Source organism: Schistocerca serialis, chromosome 9, assembly GCF_023864345.2.
Source record: "Schistocerca serialis cubense isolate TAMUIC-IGC-003099 chromosome 9, iqSchSeri2.2, whole genome shotgun sequence".
Classification (NCBI taxonomy): domain Eukaryota; kingdom Metazoa; phylum Arthropoda; class Insecta; order Orthoptera; family Acrididae; genus Schistocerca; species Schistocerca serialis.
The window spans coordinates 367,736,637-367,754,766 of NC_064646.1; the positions used below are offsets into that span (position 1 = coordinate 367,736,637).

At 41.2% G+C, this 18,130-nt stretch overlaps 1 protein-coding gene across 3 annotated transcripts in view; it reads right to left on the minus strand.

Moving 5' to 3' along the window:
• LOC126419126 (zinc finger protein 726-like) overlaps positions 1-18,130 on the minus strand; it is a 162,446-nt gene that overhangs the window by 63,552 nt on the left and 80,764 nt on the right. For 2 of the 3 annotated variants that reach the window (XM_050086228.1, XM_050086227.1), the window contains exon 3: positions 10,256-10,330. In XM_050086228.1, the coding sequence (XP_049942185.1) occupies positions 10,256-10,290 (35 nt within the window). In that variant the 5' untranslated portion in view covers positions 10,291-10,330. Of the gene's footprint in view, positions 1-7,314; positions 7,515-10,255; positions 10,331-18,130 lie in introns of all 3 variants that reach the window. The other variant, XM_050086229.1, reaches the window with a different exon arrangement.

Consider the following 18,130-nt stretch of genomic DNA (forward strand, 5'->3'; position numbering starts at 1 on the left):
AGCCTCATTTTCCATCAAGAGTGAGAAGGTGACAGTTTTCCTGGACCTGTTGCACTGAGGGATGGGCAGTGTACAGTGCACATAGGCCTTGAAGGGCACTGAGAGATGTTGATGATGATGATGATGATGATGATGATGATGTTTGGTTTGTGGGGCGCTCAACTGCGCAGTTATCAGCGCCCGTACAAATTCCCAACCTTCGCTCAGTCCAAACTCGCTACTTTCAGGAATGATGATGAAATGATGAGGACAACACAAACACCCAGTCATCTTGAGCTGCTGAGAGAGTCTGACCAGATGATACAATTGAAAAGCCTGTGTTGCTGGATGTACTCTGTGGCCTGATACAGGGCGAAGAGCTCTACTGTAAATACTGAGCAATGTGCTGGAAGCCAATACTGAAAAAAATCGGCTCCAGTGACGAAGGCACACCTGACACCAAGGTCAGTCTGAGACCCATCAGTGTACACAAAGATACAGTCGTGAAGTTTCATGCGAAGTTCGTGAAACTGAAGCTGAAATTGAGGCTCGAGTAGTGTCTTTAGGAAGCAAATGATGGCCAAGATGAACAAGGGCCACAGCAAAAAGCCAAGGTGATGAGGGGTTCACACCCACTGGGAAAGTTGCAGGTGGCTTGAAGTTAAGCTGCCAGGGCAAGAGTTGAAAGCGAACTCCAAGGGGTAACAGAGAAGAGGGACATGCTCCATACTGGTGATCAAAGGTGTCATTGAAGAAGGAGGCATAGGACGGGTGTCCATGGATGCCAAACAAATACCATGCATACATGCTAAGAAGAAAGTGACAATGGTACGACAGCAGTAGTTCAGCAGCTTCTGCATACTGACTCTAAACCGGGCTAATGTAAAAGGCAGCAGTGGCCAAATGCATGCCACGATGGACGTGCAGATGCATCAACAAAGCACTCGTAGTCTAGTTTCAAATGGAAAGGGGACTGGTACAAACAGAGGGTGGTTCAATCTGCACCCCAGGAAGTACCATTGAGGACATATAGGACACTGAGAGACTGCGTGCAGCGGACTGCCATGTAAGACATGTGGGAGGACCAAGAGTGTTTCCTATCAAACATGAGCCCCAGGAATTTTGTAGTTCCGACTAATGGAAGAGCAAGAGGCCTAAGATGTAAAGATGGTGGAAGAAACCAATTGTGCCACCAGAAATTCATACAAATGGTTTTGCCAGTGGAAAAACGAAATCCATTGTCGATGCTCCGTGAATAAATATGATTGAGACATCACTGGAGACACTGCTCAATGACACTGATCTATGGAGAACTGCAATAGATGGCAAAATCATCAACAAAACAGGAGCTGGAGATGCCTGGCAGAAGAGGAGCCATTATAGGGTTAATAGCGATAGCAAAGAGGACAACGCTCAGGAAGGAACCCTAAGGCACACCGTTTTCCTGGATAAAGGTGTCTAACAAGGCAGAACCCACATGAACCTTGAAAACTCGGGTCTGTTAAAGACTCCTCAAGGAAACAGGGCAGGCGGCCACGGAAGCCCCATGTGTAGAGAGTACGGAGGACACCAGTCCTCCAGCAGGTGTTGTAGGCTTTCTCCAAATCGAAAAACATGGCCACAATCTGGGATTTCCACAGAAAACCATTCAGGACATGGATGCACAAAGCAATGAAATGGCCAATTACAGAACGGTGAACTCGAAATCCACACTGTGCAGTGTTTAGCAAATTGCGAGACGCGAGCCACCATACCAGCAGGGCATGAATCATACATTCCGTAACCTTGGAAACAGCTGGTGAGAGAGATGTGGCAGTAGCAAGAAGGGGGGTGTTTGTCCCTACTGGGCTTAAGTATAGGTATGACAGTGGCTTCACACCAGCGTCTGGGAAACATGCGCTCTTCCCTGATGCTGTTGTATGCATTAAGTAGAAAGTGTTTGACTGCTAGAGGGAGGTGCTGCAACATCTTGTTGTGAACAGCGTCTGGCCCTGGGGCAGAGGATCGTGATGAAGTAAGAGCATGATCTTGCTCCCTCATAGTAAAGGCGGCATTGTAGCAGTCACGATTCTGGGAAGAGAAGGGTATCGCCTGAGCCGCCTCCACTTACTTCTGATAGAGGAAGGCAGGGTCATAGTGGGAAGAGCGGAGAAAGTTGTTGGAGATAGCAACAGGGTCCATGATGACATCATCTGCTACTGTCAGGCAGGAAATTGGGGAATGAATCTTGCTCCCAGAGAGCCATCAGAGGTTGGCCCACAAAACAGAGGAGGGAGTGGAACTGTTAAAAGAACTAGTGAATGATATCCAGCTAGCTTTTTAGTTATCCCGAAGAATGTGACTACACTGCGTTTGCATCTGTTTATAATGAATGCAGTTTACCATCGCAGAATGACAGTTAAAAACATGGAGAGCACGTCTCTACACATGAATTGCATCACAGCATGGCTCAGTCCAATAAGGGCCTGGGACACAGCATGGTAAAGAGGAAGTGCAAGGAATGGAACTTTCTGCAGCAGTAAGGATAACATTTGTAAGATAATCCATCTGGTCATCACAACTAGGGAAATCTTGTTTGTAGAAGGTCACCAGGGAGGAGTAAAGCCACCAGTCAGCCTTAATAAGCTGCCATTGGGTGTGCACGCAAGTGGGATAGGAGTCAGCAAATGGATAGCATATAGGAAATAGTCACTCGAGGAGATGTCAGAAAGAACGGACCACTCAAGACAATGGGCAAGCTGGGCAGTGCAGAAGGATAGGTCCAAATGGGAATAGGTGTGCAAGTAGTTGGAAAGGAATGTGGGGACTCCTGTGTTAAGGCAGAAGAGGTTAAGTTGATTAAGAAGGTCAGCCAAGACAACATCTCTCTGACAGGTTCTGGGAGAACCCCAAAGGGGATGGTGTGCAATAAAGTCAATGGGCAGCAGAAATAGGTGAGTTAGCTGTCCAATAAGCTGGAGGAAGTCTGCCCTGGTGACATCAAATGATGGAGGGGTATAAAAGGTACAAAGGGAAAAGGTCAGATGAAGAAGGAAAAGGTGAAAGGCAACAGCTTGAAGACGGGTAGTCAGGGAGATGGGTTGACTATGAACGTCATCCCATATGAGCAGCATGACTCCCTCATGGAATGGAATGAGGACCTCAGGAGGAAGGTCAGAACGTACCAGGAAGAAATGCAAAACCTCAAAGCAGTCAGGAGGATGCAATTTTGCTTCCTGAAGGCAGAATACAAGGGGATGCTGCAATTCTAAAACCAGCCATAAATCCTCTTTGTTGCATCGAAGGCCACACACATTCCATTGGAGGAGAGTCATGATGAGAAAAAAATGAAGGGTGTCACCTTGACGGCTGCTGCGTGCCAGCCTGTGAAGACTCACCATTACAGGACACAGAGGCAGGATGACCCTGCTCCAAGAGGTCCACAGACGCACTGGCTTTCTTGTGCTGTCAGCCTGCAGAGCCCAATGCAGAAAAACGGTTGGTGGTGCACACCAGTGACATGGAGGCCAGCCGGGCAAAGGTATCATGTGGCGACACCATCGAAAAGGAACTTCAAGTTGGCAAATTAGAAGACCGTTTGCCTTTGTTAAACTTCTTTGAGCCCTTTCAGTTTGAAAGGAAGCCTCAGGTGCTGGTTGGCTGCACGGACGTAGGAAGTCTTCACGAGAGTACTCCTTCTGCCCTTTCCGGCCTGCTGGTTGTGGAGCTGATGATTTCACCCCTTGAGGCGAGAGTTTGATGGCTTCTTGCACTGCTGGATGAGGGAATGGCAATGCTACCTTGCACTGGCTGATTTCACAACCTCAGAGCTGAATTTGAGGTCACGTGTGTGTGTGGCCATGTGCTTCATGGAGCGAGATGTAGCAAGAACATTACTATAAATGCCAGAAGGTAGAACACATGGTTTGCGACTAGCCAATACCTTGCGAGCGACCGGGTAAGGAACTTTTTCTTTTACCCAGATCTCCTGAACAGCCCCCTCATCGGGACAATCTCGAGAGGTGGCGGCATGGTCACCATTGCAGTTGATGCAGCGAGAAGGAGGAGGTGGACAATTGCCCTGGTATGCGTCCCTACCACAGGGTACACATTTGACCAGGTATTGACAAGACATTTGAGTGTGGTTGAAACAATGACACTGGTAGCAGTGCATCGGGTTCAGAATGTACAGTCAGACTGTGATAACTTCATAGCGTGCTTTGATCTTGGACGGAAGCAGCACTCTATCAAAGATGGGAAAAAGAGTGCATATGGGCACTAAGGAGGCATCTATCTTTTCCCTCACCAGATGGACGGCAATGACACCTAATCAAAGGTATGTTAGGATTTTGGCCTAGGTCAGGCCATTGAGAAGTCTAGTGTAAATAACACCACAGGAAGAATTCACAGTTCTATGGACAATGCAGATCATTCCAAAAAACCTGCAGACATGTTCCCCAAGGAATGATGAAAAGAATAGCAACAGGATAGACATGCAGCATGGAAGGGACAAGATGTGGCAAAGGCAGGAGTCCCGTGATAGTCAAGCACAAGCCTGCCAAAGAGTGGCATGCCCCCTGGGGGGCTGACAATGTCTTGTTGACTTAATCTCCCTTCCACATCCCCTAAAACTTCTCCACCTTCCATGAAAGACACTACTTCTGAATACCCATCTCATAACACTTTAGTCAATATTCCTGCCAAAACTCTGACCCCTGAGGAAGTCTCAATACTTTCTTAAGTCCCAAACCTAATTACAGCCGTGCTGGGCATGTAAGGGACCTTCTTTCCTTTACTTGATCTTTGCAGTGGGAACATTTCTACAGCACATCCTCTACTGACAACAGATAACCAAAACCCCCATATGTAATGCTGTTTACAACAGTACCAACCTTACTCCAACCATGATCCTCCTCCACTTCCAACCTGGCCTCACCTTCATTTCCTAAATCCCATCCAGTTGTGCCCAATATAACTCCAATAGAACACAATGTTCTCGTAACCTGAAAAACAATCCAGACCTAATCAACCTTCCCACAAACAAAGGCTCCACCACAGTGGTCGTGAATCATAGTGACTGTGTGACTGAGGGCCTCTGCCACCTATCTGATGTCTCTGCTTACAAACCACACAACCATGATTCCATCCCAGATATCTAACATGACCTCAAGTAGCTTCTCAAGGCCTTAACTCCATTATGTAACCTGACACCTGAATCTATCTCCCTCCTCACATCAGCAACTCCTGCACTACTACCTTTTACCTACTCCCACAAACCCTGTTCCACAGGTCTCCATACTGATCATCCCATTGTAGCTATAGGTACAATGCACCCAAAGAATGAACTTCTGCCTTTGTTGACCAATATCTCCAAACTCCTTTGTTGGCCAACTATGTATGTGACATCCTTTAACACAAACACCCCCATGCCCATGGCCTTATGGCCATGGATTACTACCTTTCTCATCACTCTCCTGATATGAATCCCACCACCTCTACTTATCCTTCAATCCGACCACAACCTGATGCACAATTATTTCTCTTTTGAAGGCTGATTCTTGTAGTAAATCTGTGGTACTGCCAGGTGTACTCACATAGCACCATCCTATGCCAAGTTATTTATGGGTCATTGGGAGGAACCTTCATATCCATTTAACACCTAAAACCTCTCGCATGGTTCAGATTCATTGGTGACATTTTCATTGTCTGGATTCACAGCAAGGACAATCTTTGCTCTTTCTTCCATAACTCCAATACCTGTTCCTAGTCCTTCTCAACTCATCGAGCCACCTTCCTAAATGTCTCTCTCTAATTCTCAGATGACTCAGTAAATGCATTTGTCTATATCAAGTGCACCAACCACCACCAGTAACTCCACTTTGACAGCTGTCAACCATTCCATGTGGAAAATTCTCTTCCATACAGCCTTGCCATCCTTGGGCACTGCATCTACAGTTGTCAAAATATAGCCTCAACAGAACCTTTACTGGCACACAATATCCTATATAGTTCATACATAAACAATTCTCCTGTGCCATTTGTGCCTGTGAGACCAGTAAACCTATGAAACTGAAACAGACCTGAACCAGCACTCCGCTGACCACCCAGTATCAGCCTGGCCTTGTAAAGCTAAACAATATCCTCCATGATGGTTTCAATTACTTTTCATCGTGCCCTGATATGATGGATATTCTATCCAAAATCCTACCAAAATTCCACTAAAATACTGTTCCACTGCTCATGCAACCTACAGAATATCCTTGTCCATACATACCACATTCCTACTCTCAATCCTGCACCCTATGGGTCATTTCCCTGCAGGTGGTCCAGGCGCAAGACCTGTGCACTCACCCACCCCCTCCTACCATAGCCCAGTCACTGGCACTTCCTAGCCACAAAAAATAGGCATGGCCACGTGTAAAATATCTGAACTACACAGATGGGAATTGTCTCTCAAATGCATTCTGTTCTCTAACAATCCCTCTGGGCTAAACCTTCACTAACCTGTTCCCCCTGCTTCACCTTGCCTTTTCCCTTCTCTCTCCCGTCTACAACAGTCCTCCATCCAGATCATGCATTGCCTTCTACCACCACTCTTCCTCATTGCCCCCTCCCCTCCCATGTTGGCAATCTCTCTCTCTCTCTCTCTCTCTCTCTCTCTCTCTCTCTCTCTATCCCTCCCTCCCTCCCTCCCCCCCCCTATCTTCTATCTTTCTCCTTTGTCATCTTCACCTTTATTTCCTTTTTCCCCTCATATTTTTTCACTCTTCAGTCCCCCCCCCCCCCCCCCCCCTCCTTGATAAACCTCTTTTTGTTGTACCTTCTGCACTCTTTTTGTCTTGTTGTGTGACCGCAAAGTCATCTGTACAACGACTTTCAACTTTCCTGCTACTCCCTCCTTGTGTTCTTTCCTACCCCTCTCACATACATCACCTCAGGCAAGTGCTTTCGATAGCTGAGGATCAATAATTAGACTTGTTATGGCCACACGAATATGTGTTTGGGTGTCCATGGTTCTGTATATGAATATCTATACCATTGCTAGAAAAAGAGCTAACGCACAAAAGTTAGTGTGACTGATGCTGTTATGTGTCACTGTGCTCCATTCATTCATTCATTCATTCATCTGCTTCAGATGACTGGCTGCCATTCTCTTACTTTATGTGTTGCTCAATCCAGGATTTTCCATTATTGTTTCACTAAGATGTTATTTTTCTAAAGACAGAAACTGGACACATTTAGTTCTTGGAATAAACAGTGAATAAAAACTAAGAAGCTACAGTCTATGATAAAGAGTTCTGGCAGAGGAAAAATTGCAGAGTTTTCACAGTACACTAATGGATCACTGTATATTACCACAACTGTCAGCCAGGATTCACCAGTCTGAAGTCATAAATATGCTGTGTGCACATGTATGGTCCCCCTCCGATTCCCTTCATGCGGCAATGACTTCATGCAGAAATGATGTCATGTTGAATTGCAGCAGCCTTGTGTGCCAAAAACAGCCTCATTCTATCAGGTGGGTAGTCTTCATGTAATTTCTGATTGGCATATATCTGCACATAAACAATATTTGCAGTTTAATCTTTCACTGCAATAAACACACAATTCTCTCGCACTTGTGATTGCGACTGTCAAGACCAGTACCTCTTTTTCTTACTAATGAACCATGTATAATATCACACGCAAGACCATTTAAAATATCCCTGACTGATTCAGTCTGCTGGAATACAATTCCAGCCTGGATATTTAGTCTTGTTCGGTCATGTTATTTTTGTAAATTTAATTATGTAAAAATTTGCTTGAAAAGTACAGAATTAACATGTTTTAAGACTGTGTTTACCAAAATCTGCAAGACTGATTTGGAAATATTGTTCCCACAAAATTACATTTATGGTATGGATGGAGTGAATCTTTAGACTGGTTGTGATATAAGATCATATGTCTCAAGTAGAAGAGAATCACCTATGTATGACAAAGGGCATGACTGTGTTCCTCTACCTCAGTGACCAATTTCCCCTAACATTGAATGGTGCAGGTGCACCATGTGCCTTGCTCCCTCATTAATACACTCAAATAGAATGCATTAGAGAAGAGAATGAAATTTCACTGTCATATAACTACAGGCCTTTCCTGCGTGAAATATTTTATAACACTGTGGTACGAAGGAGGAACTAAGGTCTCTTTTCATACATACTCCACATGTTGTTGGTCTTTTCTTTACTGTACTTCGCAAAAATATGGGAACTTTCCCTGTCATAAGATTAGCAACTTTTGGTGTAGGGGTGGAACTCTAGTAGATGACACATGTTATGGAGAGAATATGGCCAACTGTTCTCCCAAAACTAATCATAAATTCAGTCTGCTCCTTTTGTTACCATGTGTTTTGTACACAAGATATATTCTGAAGCATGCAATGTCCAACAAATGAGGAAAAATCTTGTAACAAATTTTTTTCAGTTTGCTCGTGGCCATTTGTTCAGTTTTCAACTGGCAATTGCTCCTATCTACACATTCCATATTCTTGTTGTAATCCATGACAACACTCAGCTTTTGAACTATGCAGTTCTTGGCTTTTACTTCTTGCAATATATTGTCACAAACTGTACTGACTATCACAACATCTTTTGTCCTGTCATTTCATGAACTTCTGCTTGTTCTCTCCATTGTTACATATTCACCCTTCTTCAGTTTTTCATTTTCCATGGAGTCTGGGCAACATCTTTTGTCCTGTCATTTCATGAACTTCTGCTTGTTCTCTCCATTGTTACATATTCACCCTTCTTCAGTTTTTCATTTTCCATGGAGTCTGGGAACTTCTCTGTTTTGCCACATTGTGCCAACAGTGGCAGTGTCCTTAATCGTTAACTTATCAACTAAATCTGGACTACTGTACCAATAGTAAAGGTAAATACAATAACCCTTTACTAGCAAAGCATGAGTAGGTTATAAAATAATTTGAGAAATTTATTTTCTCTTCACAAAAATGACTGTCATGCTTTATGTCTATACAGTATAAACCAACAAGTCCCAAACATTTTGTTTTGTACAAAGAGTCAGCTACAAAACACTGAAAACAATTTATCACATCATTCTTTATTAGTGCCAAACGTATACCACTCTTACAGTAAACAAAAAGCACTGGCAAGCTGAACTAACATTAACATGTACAAATGCATCTTTTGGTGTCTGCTGCAGTGCTGCATTTTTATCAGATGATTCTGAACCTATGTCAATTTTATTTTTTTACCATCTGTGTCTTACCAACTATTAGAGCTGTCATCACTTTCTTGACGGGAGATGCGTGCTCATGATACCAACATTATAAGTGGCTGTGAATATATTATTTTAACTGACAAGAGATACCATCTAGTGTAATACACGTCTATCCGTAGCATTAAACCTGTCAGCCCAAAAGTAGTCATTCCCATTGGCTACACACCAAAGAATGCTGTGGATGGATATATCCATTGAACTGAGAATGAGCAGGCCACCTTTCCAATTAAAGGGTTAAATCTTTTAGCACAGTTGTTATCAGTGCATGCACTAATGAAAAGTTGCAGTTTTTGTTAATGTGCACCATTTTACTTTCACAATAGTCAATTTCTCTCCCATAAATTATCTTCCTGGCACAAATTTTTCTCCAACTCCACAAATCACGTTTCTCTGTATTATACTACTTTCTGATGTTGGTTGCAACTGTCACATCTACCTTCTTATTTCGTTTACTTGTCATGTACCTCGTTTTCAACCCACATGTAATAATCAGTTGTCTTGAATTATCATATTACCTGCTCAGAAGCAGATTTTTTGTTTCTTGATCACTGTTCCATCTAATATCTCATCTCTTTCTTGTTGTAGCAAAAGGTCAACAGGACATTTGAGAACCTATACACCAGTTTTACAAATTTTACATAAATTTTACTGAAAGCCATTGGCATTACATATAACACTTGATACATCACTCAAAAAATATTTAAAAATAACAAATGTTTCCCAAACAGAGGTATGCTGAACATGTTAAAATAAACAAACATTCTCTATGGATAAAAACTGGTCTGCTTTTTCTAGACATCCAGTTTAATCTGTAAACTAAGTTACACAAAATGTTAATGATAAAGAAAAGTGTTTTGTACACTATTTGTGAATGCAATGTGACAGTTGAAATATAGTATTTATTGAAAATATAATGTGTGTGCATTTTATGGATTGTGTATATTCTGTTGTTATCAGATAAATGGCATTAAAATTCTGAGTGAATGGAAGTAATATACGAGCAGGAAAAATAAGTTTTCACCTGTTCCACATCTGCAGTATCAGGTTCAGAGACATCTTCAAATTTCTCTTCTTTCACTTCCACGTCATCAGTTCCCTGCAACATGAAACACTTCAACCTAAGAAACAGTAGTACCAAGTTTGCCTTGTGAACTGCTTGTGAAATCTGTCAGGCAAACAAACAATCAAGAATTGCTACAGTCAGTCCAGAAACCAGTAAAATATGAAAAATAATAACCATTATTATGTTTATTTTAATTATACCATCATCAAATTAACAATCAGTAGTGTGATATGCACAAATACTTTAACACAATGATGGAGTTCAGCTATATGCTGGGTGGTTATAATTAAATTGACAGTGTTCCTAATGTTGCAATGTGGGCTGTATACATGCCAGGAGCTGAAATACTGTAAGTATGTTCATTAATAATGTGCTTGCAGAGTATACTGTGGGTGGGGTGAGGTGGGGGGAGGGGGGGGGGGACAAAAAAGTCCCATTTTCTGCCATCAGGTGAAAATACGGCACTGTCAGCAGCCAGAATGTGGTTTGTGCAAAATGAATGGGGAGGAACAATCAAACACATGATAACCGTGTTTCTGAAACGTTTATTAGAAAATGGTCACAAGTTACAACCTTTGTTCAAGATAGTCTACTGACTTAGCAACATGCCGCATTGTAACATGGCATGGTCGACAGTTGCTCACAGCATATTCGGTGTAATCACAGTGATATATCACTGTATGCTATCCTGCATATCAGGAAGAGTCTGGATACATCACTGATGGACACGATGTCCCCACAACCAGCAGTCACATAGATTTGTGTTGGGGGATCTTGAAGGCCACGCATCTCAAAATTGCCGACATATGATGCATTCATTACCAAAGGCTTCTCAAAGCAAATCTTTCACCTTGCAAAAGAAATGTGGTGTCGCCCCAACTTGTATGGAAATAGTGGTGTGAACAAAGCTGTGTTCTTGCAAAGCTGGAATCATGTGCTGCACAAGGAGATTCTTGTAACATGCAGATGTCACTTTACACCAACAAGCCCACAAGTTGTCATCTCCTTGAAGAAAAACAGAATGAGGAGTTTGTGAAACAACACCACAATATAGTTATACAACCAATCAATAACAAGGATCACCCACAATTATAAGAATGCAAATCTGGAGTAAAACAAATTAATAAATACACACCAGCAGTAACAAGAGTAGATGAATGAACCAAAGCAGAACAGGGATATGAGCAGCCATATCTGCAGGAAGTCAAGAAGAGAAAGGAATTTGGGCTCTTGTAGTTACAGCTGCCAAAACAATTAATATGGTTCATTAGACCCTGTTTGGTGAAGAAAGAATAAATAAATCGCAGCTATAGCTGCAATAATAAATAGTAATACAAAATGAAATGTGAAAAATCAGTTTGAAGTTGCATTATCTATAACAAATCCACCGCATACTCACTAAACTAAGACTAGTCTTCATTTTCCTATTTAAGGATCTGAATACTTGCTCTAGGACTGCTGAGAGGAATCTCCTTGCCTGTAGCCTATTTCAGTACTGATAAAATCTAATGGAAGCTGTACTATTGTTGTATATATTCTTCAACAAGCTAACATATGTTGGACTGTACCTTTTCCCTTGTTTTCCAATAGCCATCTGCACAGTTTTTGCTGAAATGAAGTCAAAAGTTTCTTCAACATATGTGAATTTTGACAAAATGCTAATGCATACTCATTGCTCCATTCTACAATTTTGTCTATGGCTTGCATTGTCCATTGTGCTGTATTCACTTTTATAACCAACTTGTGTCCTTTACTGATTACAGTGACTGTATTAAGTTCTGGGTGCCAGACGTCCAAGTATTATGTCCATCATCTCTTTGAATGCAAAGTTACAAAACACTGTTATTGCTGGTCTTCCAGCTAGCATAGGGTACAGCAATTATAACACATGAAAATAAAATGTGGAAAATTGAAGAAATCAATCATAAAACAGAATAATGATGTTAAATATAAACAAATATTAAGAATTTAACACACATAAAAGAATATTATAACAATGGCAAATATTTCATTCTTGGCTGGATAAAATGATACCACTGAAAACTACTCATTTCCTTTCACAGAGTTTTGATAACAGTCATGAATTCACGCAAAAAATTGTAACATTCCAGATATCTCATGACGATGTCACCACTGCATCTATTCCTTCTTGTTGTTCATTATCCAGAAAGATAGGATGAATTATGTGGAAACACCAAGTGTAGACAGTCTTATATGCACCATCTAAAACATGGGCAGTGATTGGTAGTGTCAAAGATGATATCCCAAAGATGGATATAAGGGGTCTATCAAATATCCTGCCAATGTGGCAAGACATTTATTGGTCAGACAGTGTGTACTGTTGAAGATCATTGCTAAGAACACCAACAGCATGCCAGATTGCAACAGTCTAAAAAGTTGGCAGTTGTTGAACACTAGCTGTTGGAATTAGGAGGAGGAGGAGGAGATAAATGTTTAATGTCCCATCGACAATGAGGTCATTAGAGACAGAGCACAAGCTTGGATTAGGGAAAGATGGGGAAGGAAACTGGTCATGCCCTTTCAAAGGAACCATCCTGACATTTGCCTGAAGTGATTCAGAGAAATCAGGATGGCCAGACCCAGGTCTGAACCAACAGCCCCCTGAATGAGAGTCCAATGTGCTAACCACTACGCAACCTTGCTCATGCCTGTTGGAATTACACAGAGTAGATTATGACCATTCTAAAGTTCTTATAGAGGCTTCTAATTTCTGGGGCTCTATTATTAAAGAATGTATTGAGATTTGATTAAGAGAATCTCTGATCAAGCATGACAATGGCTATATCTTTAGTAAGGATTTGGGAACCTGCTATTACCTGTAGTCTGATTATGAAAAGGGAGGAGATATCCCAAAATCAAATGACTTCACAAACAGGTGGAGGAACAGCAGAGGTGCCACCAGTATGCATCCCTAGGTGAGCCTAAGACAGAGCACTTTGTCAGCAGTTGGAGTGGGGGATCGAGGGATGGGGAGAGGAGATGAAAGCAATGTGCCGCCCCTGAAGTGGTCAGTTCATCAGTGTACCTGATGATGGCAACAAGGTCACCTGTTGAAATATTGTATCCATTGGATAGTGATATCTGGGCAGTTCACTTGTGAACTGTTTCATAAGAAGTAAGCTGGGAGAAGCTGAAGAACTGCATAACATTTTGTGCTACTGCCTAAAATGGAAGGTAATACTCCATCAAAAACAAGGAATGCCCTTTCATTAAACCTGATTTGCCTTATATTAAAATGTATTTTGCAGATACAAATAAACCACATAACTGAAAGTGCCCTCTTGCTAGAATAGGAATCCAAACGGATATCTTTTTGTATCTGGACTATTCCAATTTCCTAACTGATATCAGCAAGCAACCCATTACAGCCTTTTGTACCAGAATATGAAATTACTGTCTGAACCATCCACATTTCGATACATATGCCACAATATGGTGCATGGTGGAGTGTAGCTTCATTTACTTTCCTGTTCTACTCACAAACAGAGCAAGGGTAATATAACTGTCTAGATACCTCCATATGAGCCCCAATTCCTCTTATCTTATTGTCATGATCCTTATGTAAAATGTACAATGAGGCCGTAGAATCATTCTGCAGCCAGTTCCAAGTGCCGGTTTTCTAAATTTTCTCAACAGTGTTCTGCAAAAACAATGTTGTCTGCCCTACAGGGATTCCCATTTGAAGTCACAAAACATCTCCATGACCAACTGGTACAAAATTTAGCAGCTCAGCTCTGAAGTGCTTCAACGTCTTCCTTTAATCAAACCTGGTAGGATCCCAAACACTCTAACAGTATTCAAGAATGAGTAGTGTTAGTGTTATATATGTGGTTCTTTTATAGGCAAGCCATATTTTCTTAAAATTCTTCCATGAAACTGAATTCAAGTATTCATCTTCCCTACTACTGCCCTTACATGCTCATTCCATTTCAAGTTGCTTTGAAATGTTACACCTCAATATTTAACAGACATGACTGCGTCAAGCAGCATGCTACCAATGCTCTATGTAATGGAATTTTTTTTCCTACTCATCTGCATTAACTCATTTTTTTTTCTACATTTAGAGCAAGCTGCCATTGTTTATAACATCAAATAGAAATTTTGTCTAAGTCATCTTTTATCCTCCTACAGCCACTCAATGACAGCTTCCAATCCACCATAGTACCATTAGCAAACAGCTACAAATTGCTACTCACCTTGTCCGTCATCCCATCAAGGTATATAGAAGGACAAGAGGGTACTCTCATACTTCCCCGGACATCCTTGATGATACCTTTGTCCCTGATGAACACTTGCCATCAATGACAACATACTGGGTTCTATTACTTAAGAAGTCTTCGAACCACTCACACATCTGGGAACTGTTCCATAAGCTCATACCTCGTTAATAGTCAGCAGTGGGTGGCCATGTCAAATGCTTTCCGAAAGACTAGTAATGTGGTATCTGCCTGTTATCCTTCATCCACGGTTCACACGATATCAAGTGAGAAAAGGGCAAGCTTGAGTTTCATATGAGCGATGCTTTCTGCATCCAGGCTTATTTGTAGACAGGAGCTTTTCCACGTCATGGAAATTTATTACATTCAAACTCAGAATATGTTCAATAATTCTGCAGCAAGCTAGTAAGTAAGGGGCCAATGTTGTAGAGTAGTCTTTGTAAAACTGAACTGCGATTCCATCCAGATCTGACAGCTTATTTGTTTTCAATACTCTCACTTGCTTCTCTGCACCAGGGATACCTATATTACTATGCCCTCCATACATGCATCTGTGCGATGCTCGAATGATTGTATGTTTGTACAATCCTCCTGTGTTAACGATTTATTGAGCTATAGATAGGTATATGTATTTTATATGGAAATTATTTTCACTTGTAGTATTGTGATTCTAAATTTCACTCTTATTATTAACAAAAACACCATTAGCAGTAAAAGTATTGGCCTTTCTGTAAATGTTGGAATTACAAGTCCCAGAAGAGGCTTCTGCAAGATGTCTGGGTTTTCAACGTAACACATGATTTCTGCACATATCATTAAACCTCAGTGGCCCAAGACAGTGGCCATGTGCGTGTGAATTGTGCTTGCATGTGCATGTGCATGTGCTTTGTGTGTGTGTGTGTGTGTGTGTGTGTGTGTGTGTGTGTGTGTGTGTGTGTGTGATACTATTGTCATTATTCCATTCTGAATTTTCTGTTCTTTGAAATGATGTTTTATGATTGTGAGTGGTATTTAAAATACTGTGTACACCTGATTATTTGTGTATGGATTATGCAGTTTGTGTATTATTTGTGCATCAAAGAAAAAAGATGTGCAATATTTTTCTCTAGCAAACAGCAACCAACAACTTGTCACACAACAATAGGTGCCACTTCTGTTGTTCAAATGACTGCTGCTTGACAACAGAGACCCATTTCCCTTCTCATCGGCCAGCCTGTCCTGTGTAAATCAAAAACAATTTCTATTTCTGACTTTAATTGGCAGGTAAGTGTCAACAGAGCAAGTTAAAAGGGATTTATAAAAAGAGACAATGGAGAAGTGAAAGAAGCATGAGTTGATTTTAAAACAAAAATTAGAATTAACTGAAAGGTGAAACTGCTGCAAAACTAAATGTTGACTATGATATCATGCAGTGTCATTAAAACGAATAAGCAGATAATACAGGATTTTGTCACGAAACGTGATTCTAGATCTGGATCATCTACACAAAAAAACATGAAGAGATCTACATTTGATGAATTTGATGAGCACGCTACCCCCACTACCGGACCAGAGCGGAGAGTGGGGAGAGTCACGTGGGGCACACAACAGCTGCCGCCAGTCAATGTAAATCCGCGGCCACCTGCAGGGATATCACTCACGAATTATTACTGCGACAAATGAAACAAATAAAGGAGAATGTACACGTGCCACATAATTTTATTAGCTTAGTGTATGCCTCTACATTCACATTAATTTGTGAACTGTTACACAATAAAAGGTGTCACTGAAGTGTGGGATTCTCGGTTATCTTGTACTTTCTGCCCTTTACAATTGCGCCTATGTTCGGAGTAATTGTTCTTGTGCATTTTATGCGCAGCATGCAGTTTAAATTTCAATCAGACAATGCGTTTCTTACATTTCATTGCAGAGAACAGTTGTTCACAAACATACGTGGAACCAAACATTGATGTTATTGTAGCCGCCAGTTTGTGCAAATGAGGAAATCTATCCTCAGGGAAGTGTCTGTAGAATTCCAAAATGTTTTTCTTGTTCTGAAATTTGTCTCTGTAGTCTCTGTCACACTGCAGGTCAATAATTTATTGCTGCAGCTCAGGACGAATCTCTTAAATATTCGCTGAATATGGAGAAAACAGATCAAAATCACTGTCTAGTGCTGTCGGATCTTGAAAGCGCTGATCAACTAAACTATGTGAATAACGTTCACAGTCTTTGTGAACATCTTGCATGGATGATAATTTAGGAAAATGAGCTAGGTTTCCTGTTTCCAGCTGTCTCACCCAAAGTGTCAATTTCATTTTAAAAGCTCGTATTTGATCTATGAAATGAGTAATTAGCAGATCTTTACCTTGTAGTGAAATGTTCAAAGCATTCAGATGGCTAGTTAAATCTGCTAAGAACGCGAGATCACATTCAAACGTGCGTGTGCACTTCCCCTCCCTACCTACTCCTCCACCTTGCACCTGCTCGCGAGCACGTGCCTGAGCAGACGCGAGTACTCGCGCTCAAAACCGGCCAGTTGTTAAGCCCTGAATTAGATGCTGCTCTTTTCCTGTGGTTTTGCCAAAAACAAGCAGAAGGTTTCGTTTTCATGTGTAATGAATGCCATAAAAGGATTTTTTCATGAAGTTCTAGAGTTAGAGGGGCAATTTAATGCCTCATCTGGATGGCTAATCAGATTCATAATGTTATGTTACTGTGCAAGGAGAGCAGTTTAGTTCAAATGTTACTGCAGCTGATTCCTTCTGGGAAGAGTTCTAGAAATTTATGGAAAAAGAGAATTTCACACCAGACCAAACTTATAATGCAGATGAAAGTGGTCTGAATTGGAAATGCTTACCAACCAGAACCCTTGCTTTTAAGAGCAAAGTTCGTGCTGCTGGATATAAGTTTTCTAAAGAACACATTACAATTTTGTGCACCACTAATGCTTCTGGGAATTAAAAAGTGAAACTGCTAGTGACTGGAAAATAAAAATAAATAAATAAATAAATAAAAAACGTGGTCAAGGATATTGCAGATAAGGATATCCCAATGCATTACTATGATCAAAAACAAGCATGGATAGTGAAATTTTCAAAAACTGGTTCCACACACATTTTGTACAGTACAGTGATTTCTAGTGAGAAAGGATGGCTACAGAATGCTGTTCTATCTTCCTAATGAAAGGGTTCTCATATTTGGTGATGGTATCATTGTAACTAAATTTTTAGCTACTAATATGACTGCCATTATACAGCCAATGGACCAAGGCTTAATTGCATTGGTAAAATAGCACTACTAGGCTGGCCAACTGAGAATGCTAGTTGACGAGAATGATTTGGTAATGTTCTGGAGAGTTGACAATTCTAGATGCCATACATGGGATTTCTGATGCCTGGCACGAAGTCAAGCCACATACACCAGTTCAATAATGGAGAAAAATTCTTCCAGGTATAAAAGCAAGTGATTTTCATGATTTGAGTGAGAAGACACAACAACCGCACAAATAACAAATTCGGCAACAGGTTTAAATGGTTTTGAACATGCTGATGAAGGAAAGTTGAATGAGTGGCTGAAGATCAACACTTGTGACCCCAGCTTCCACAACATGAGT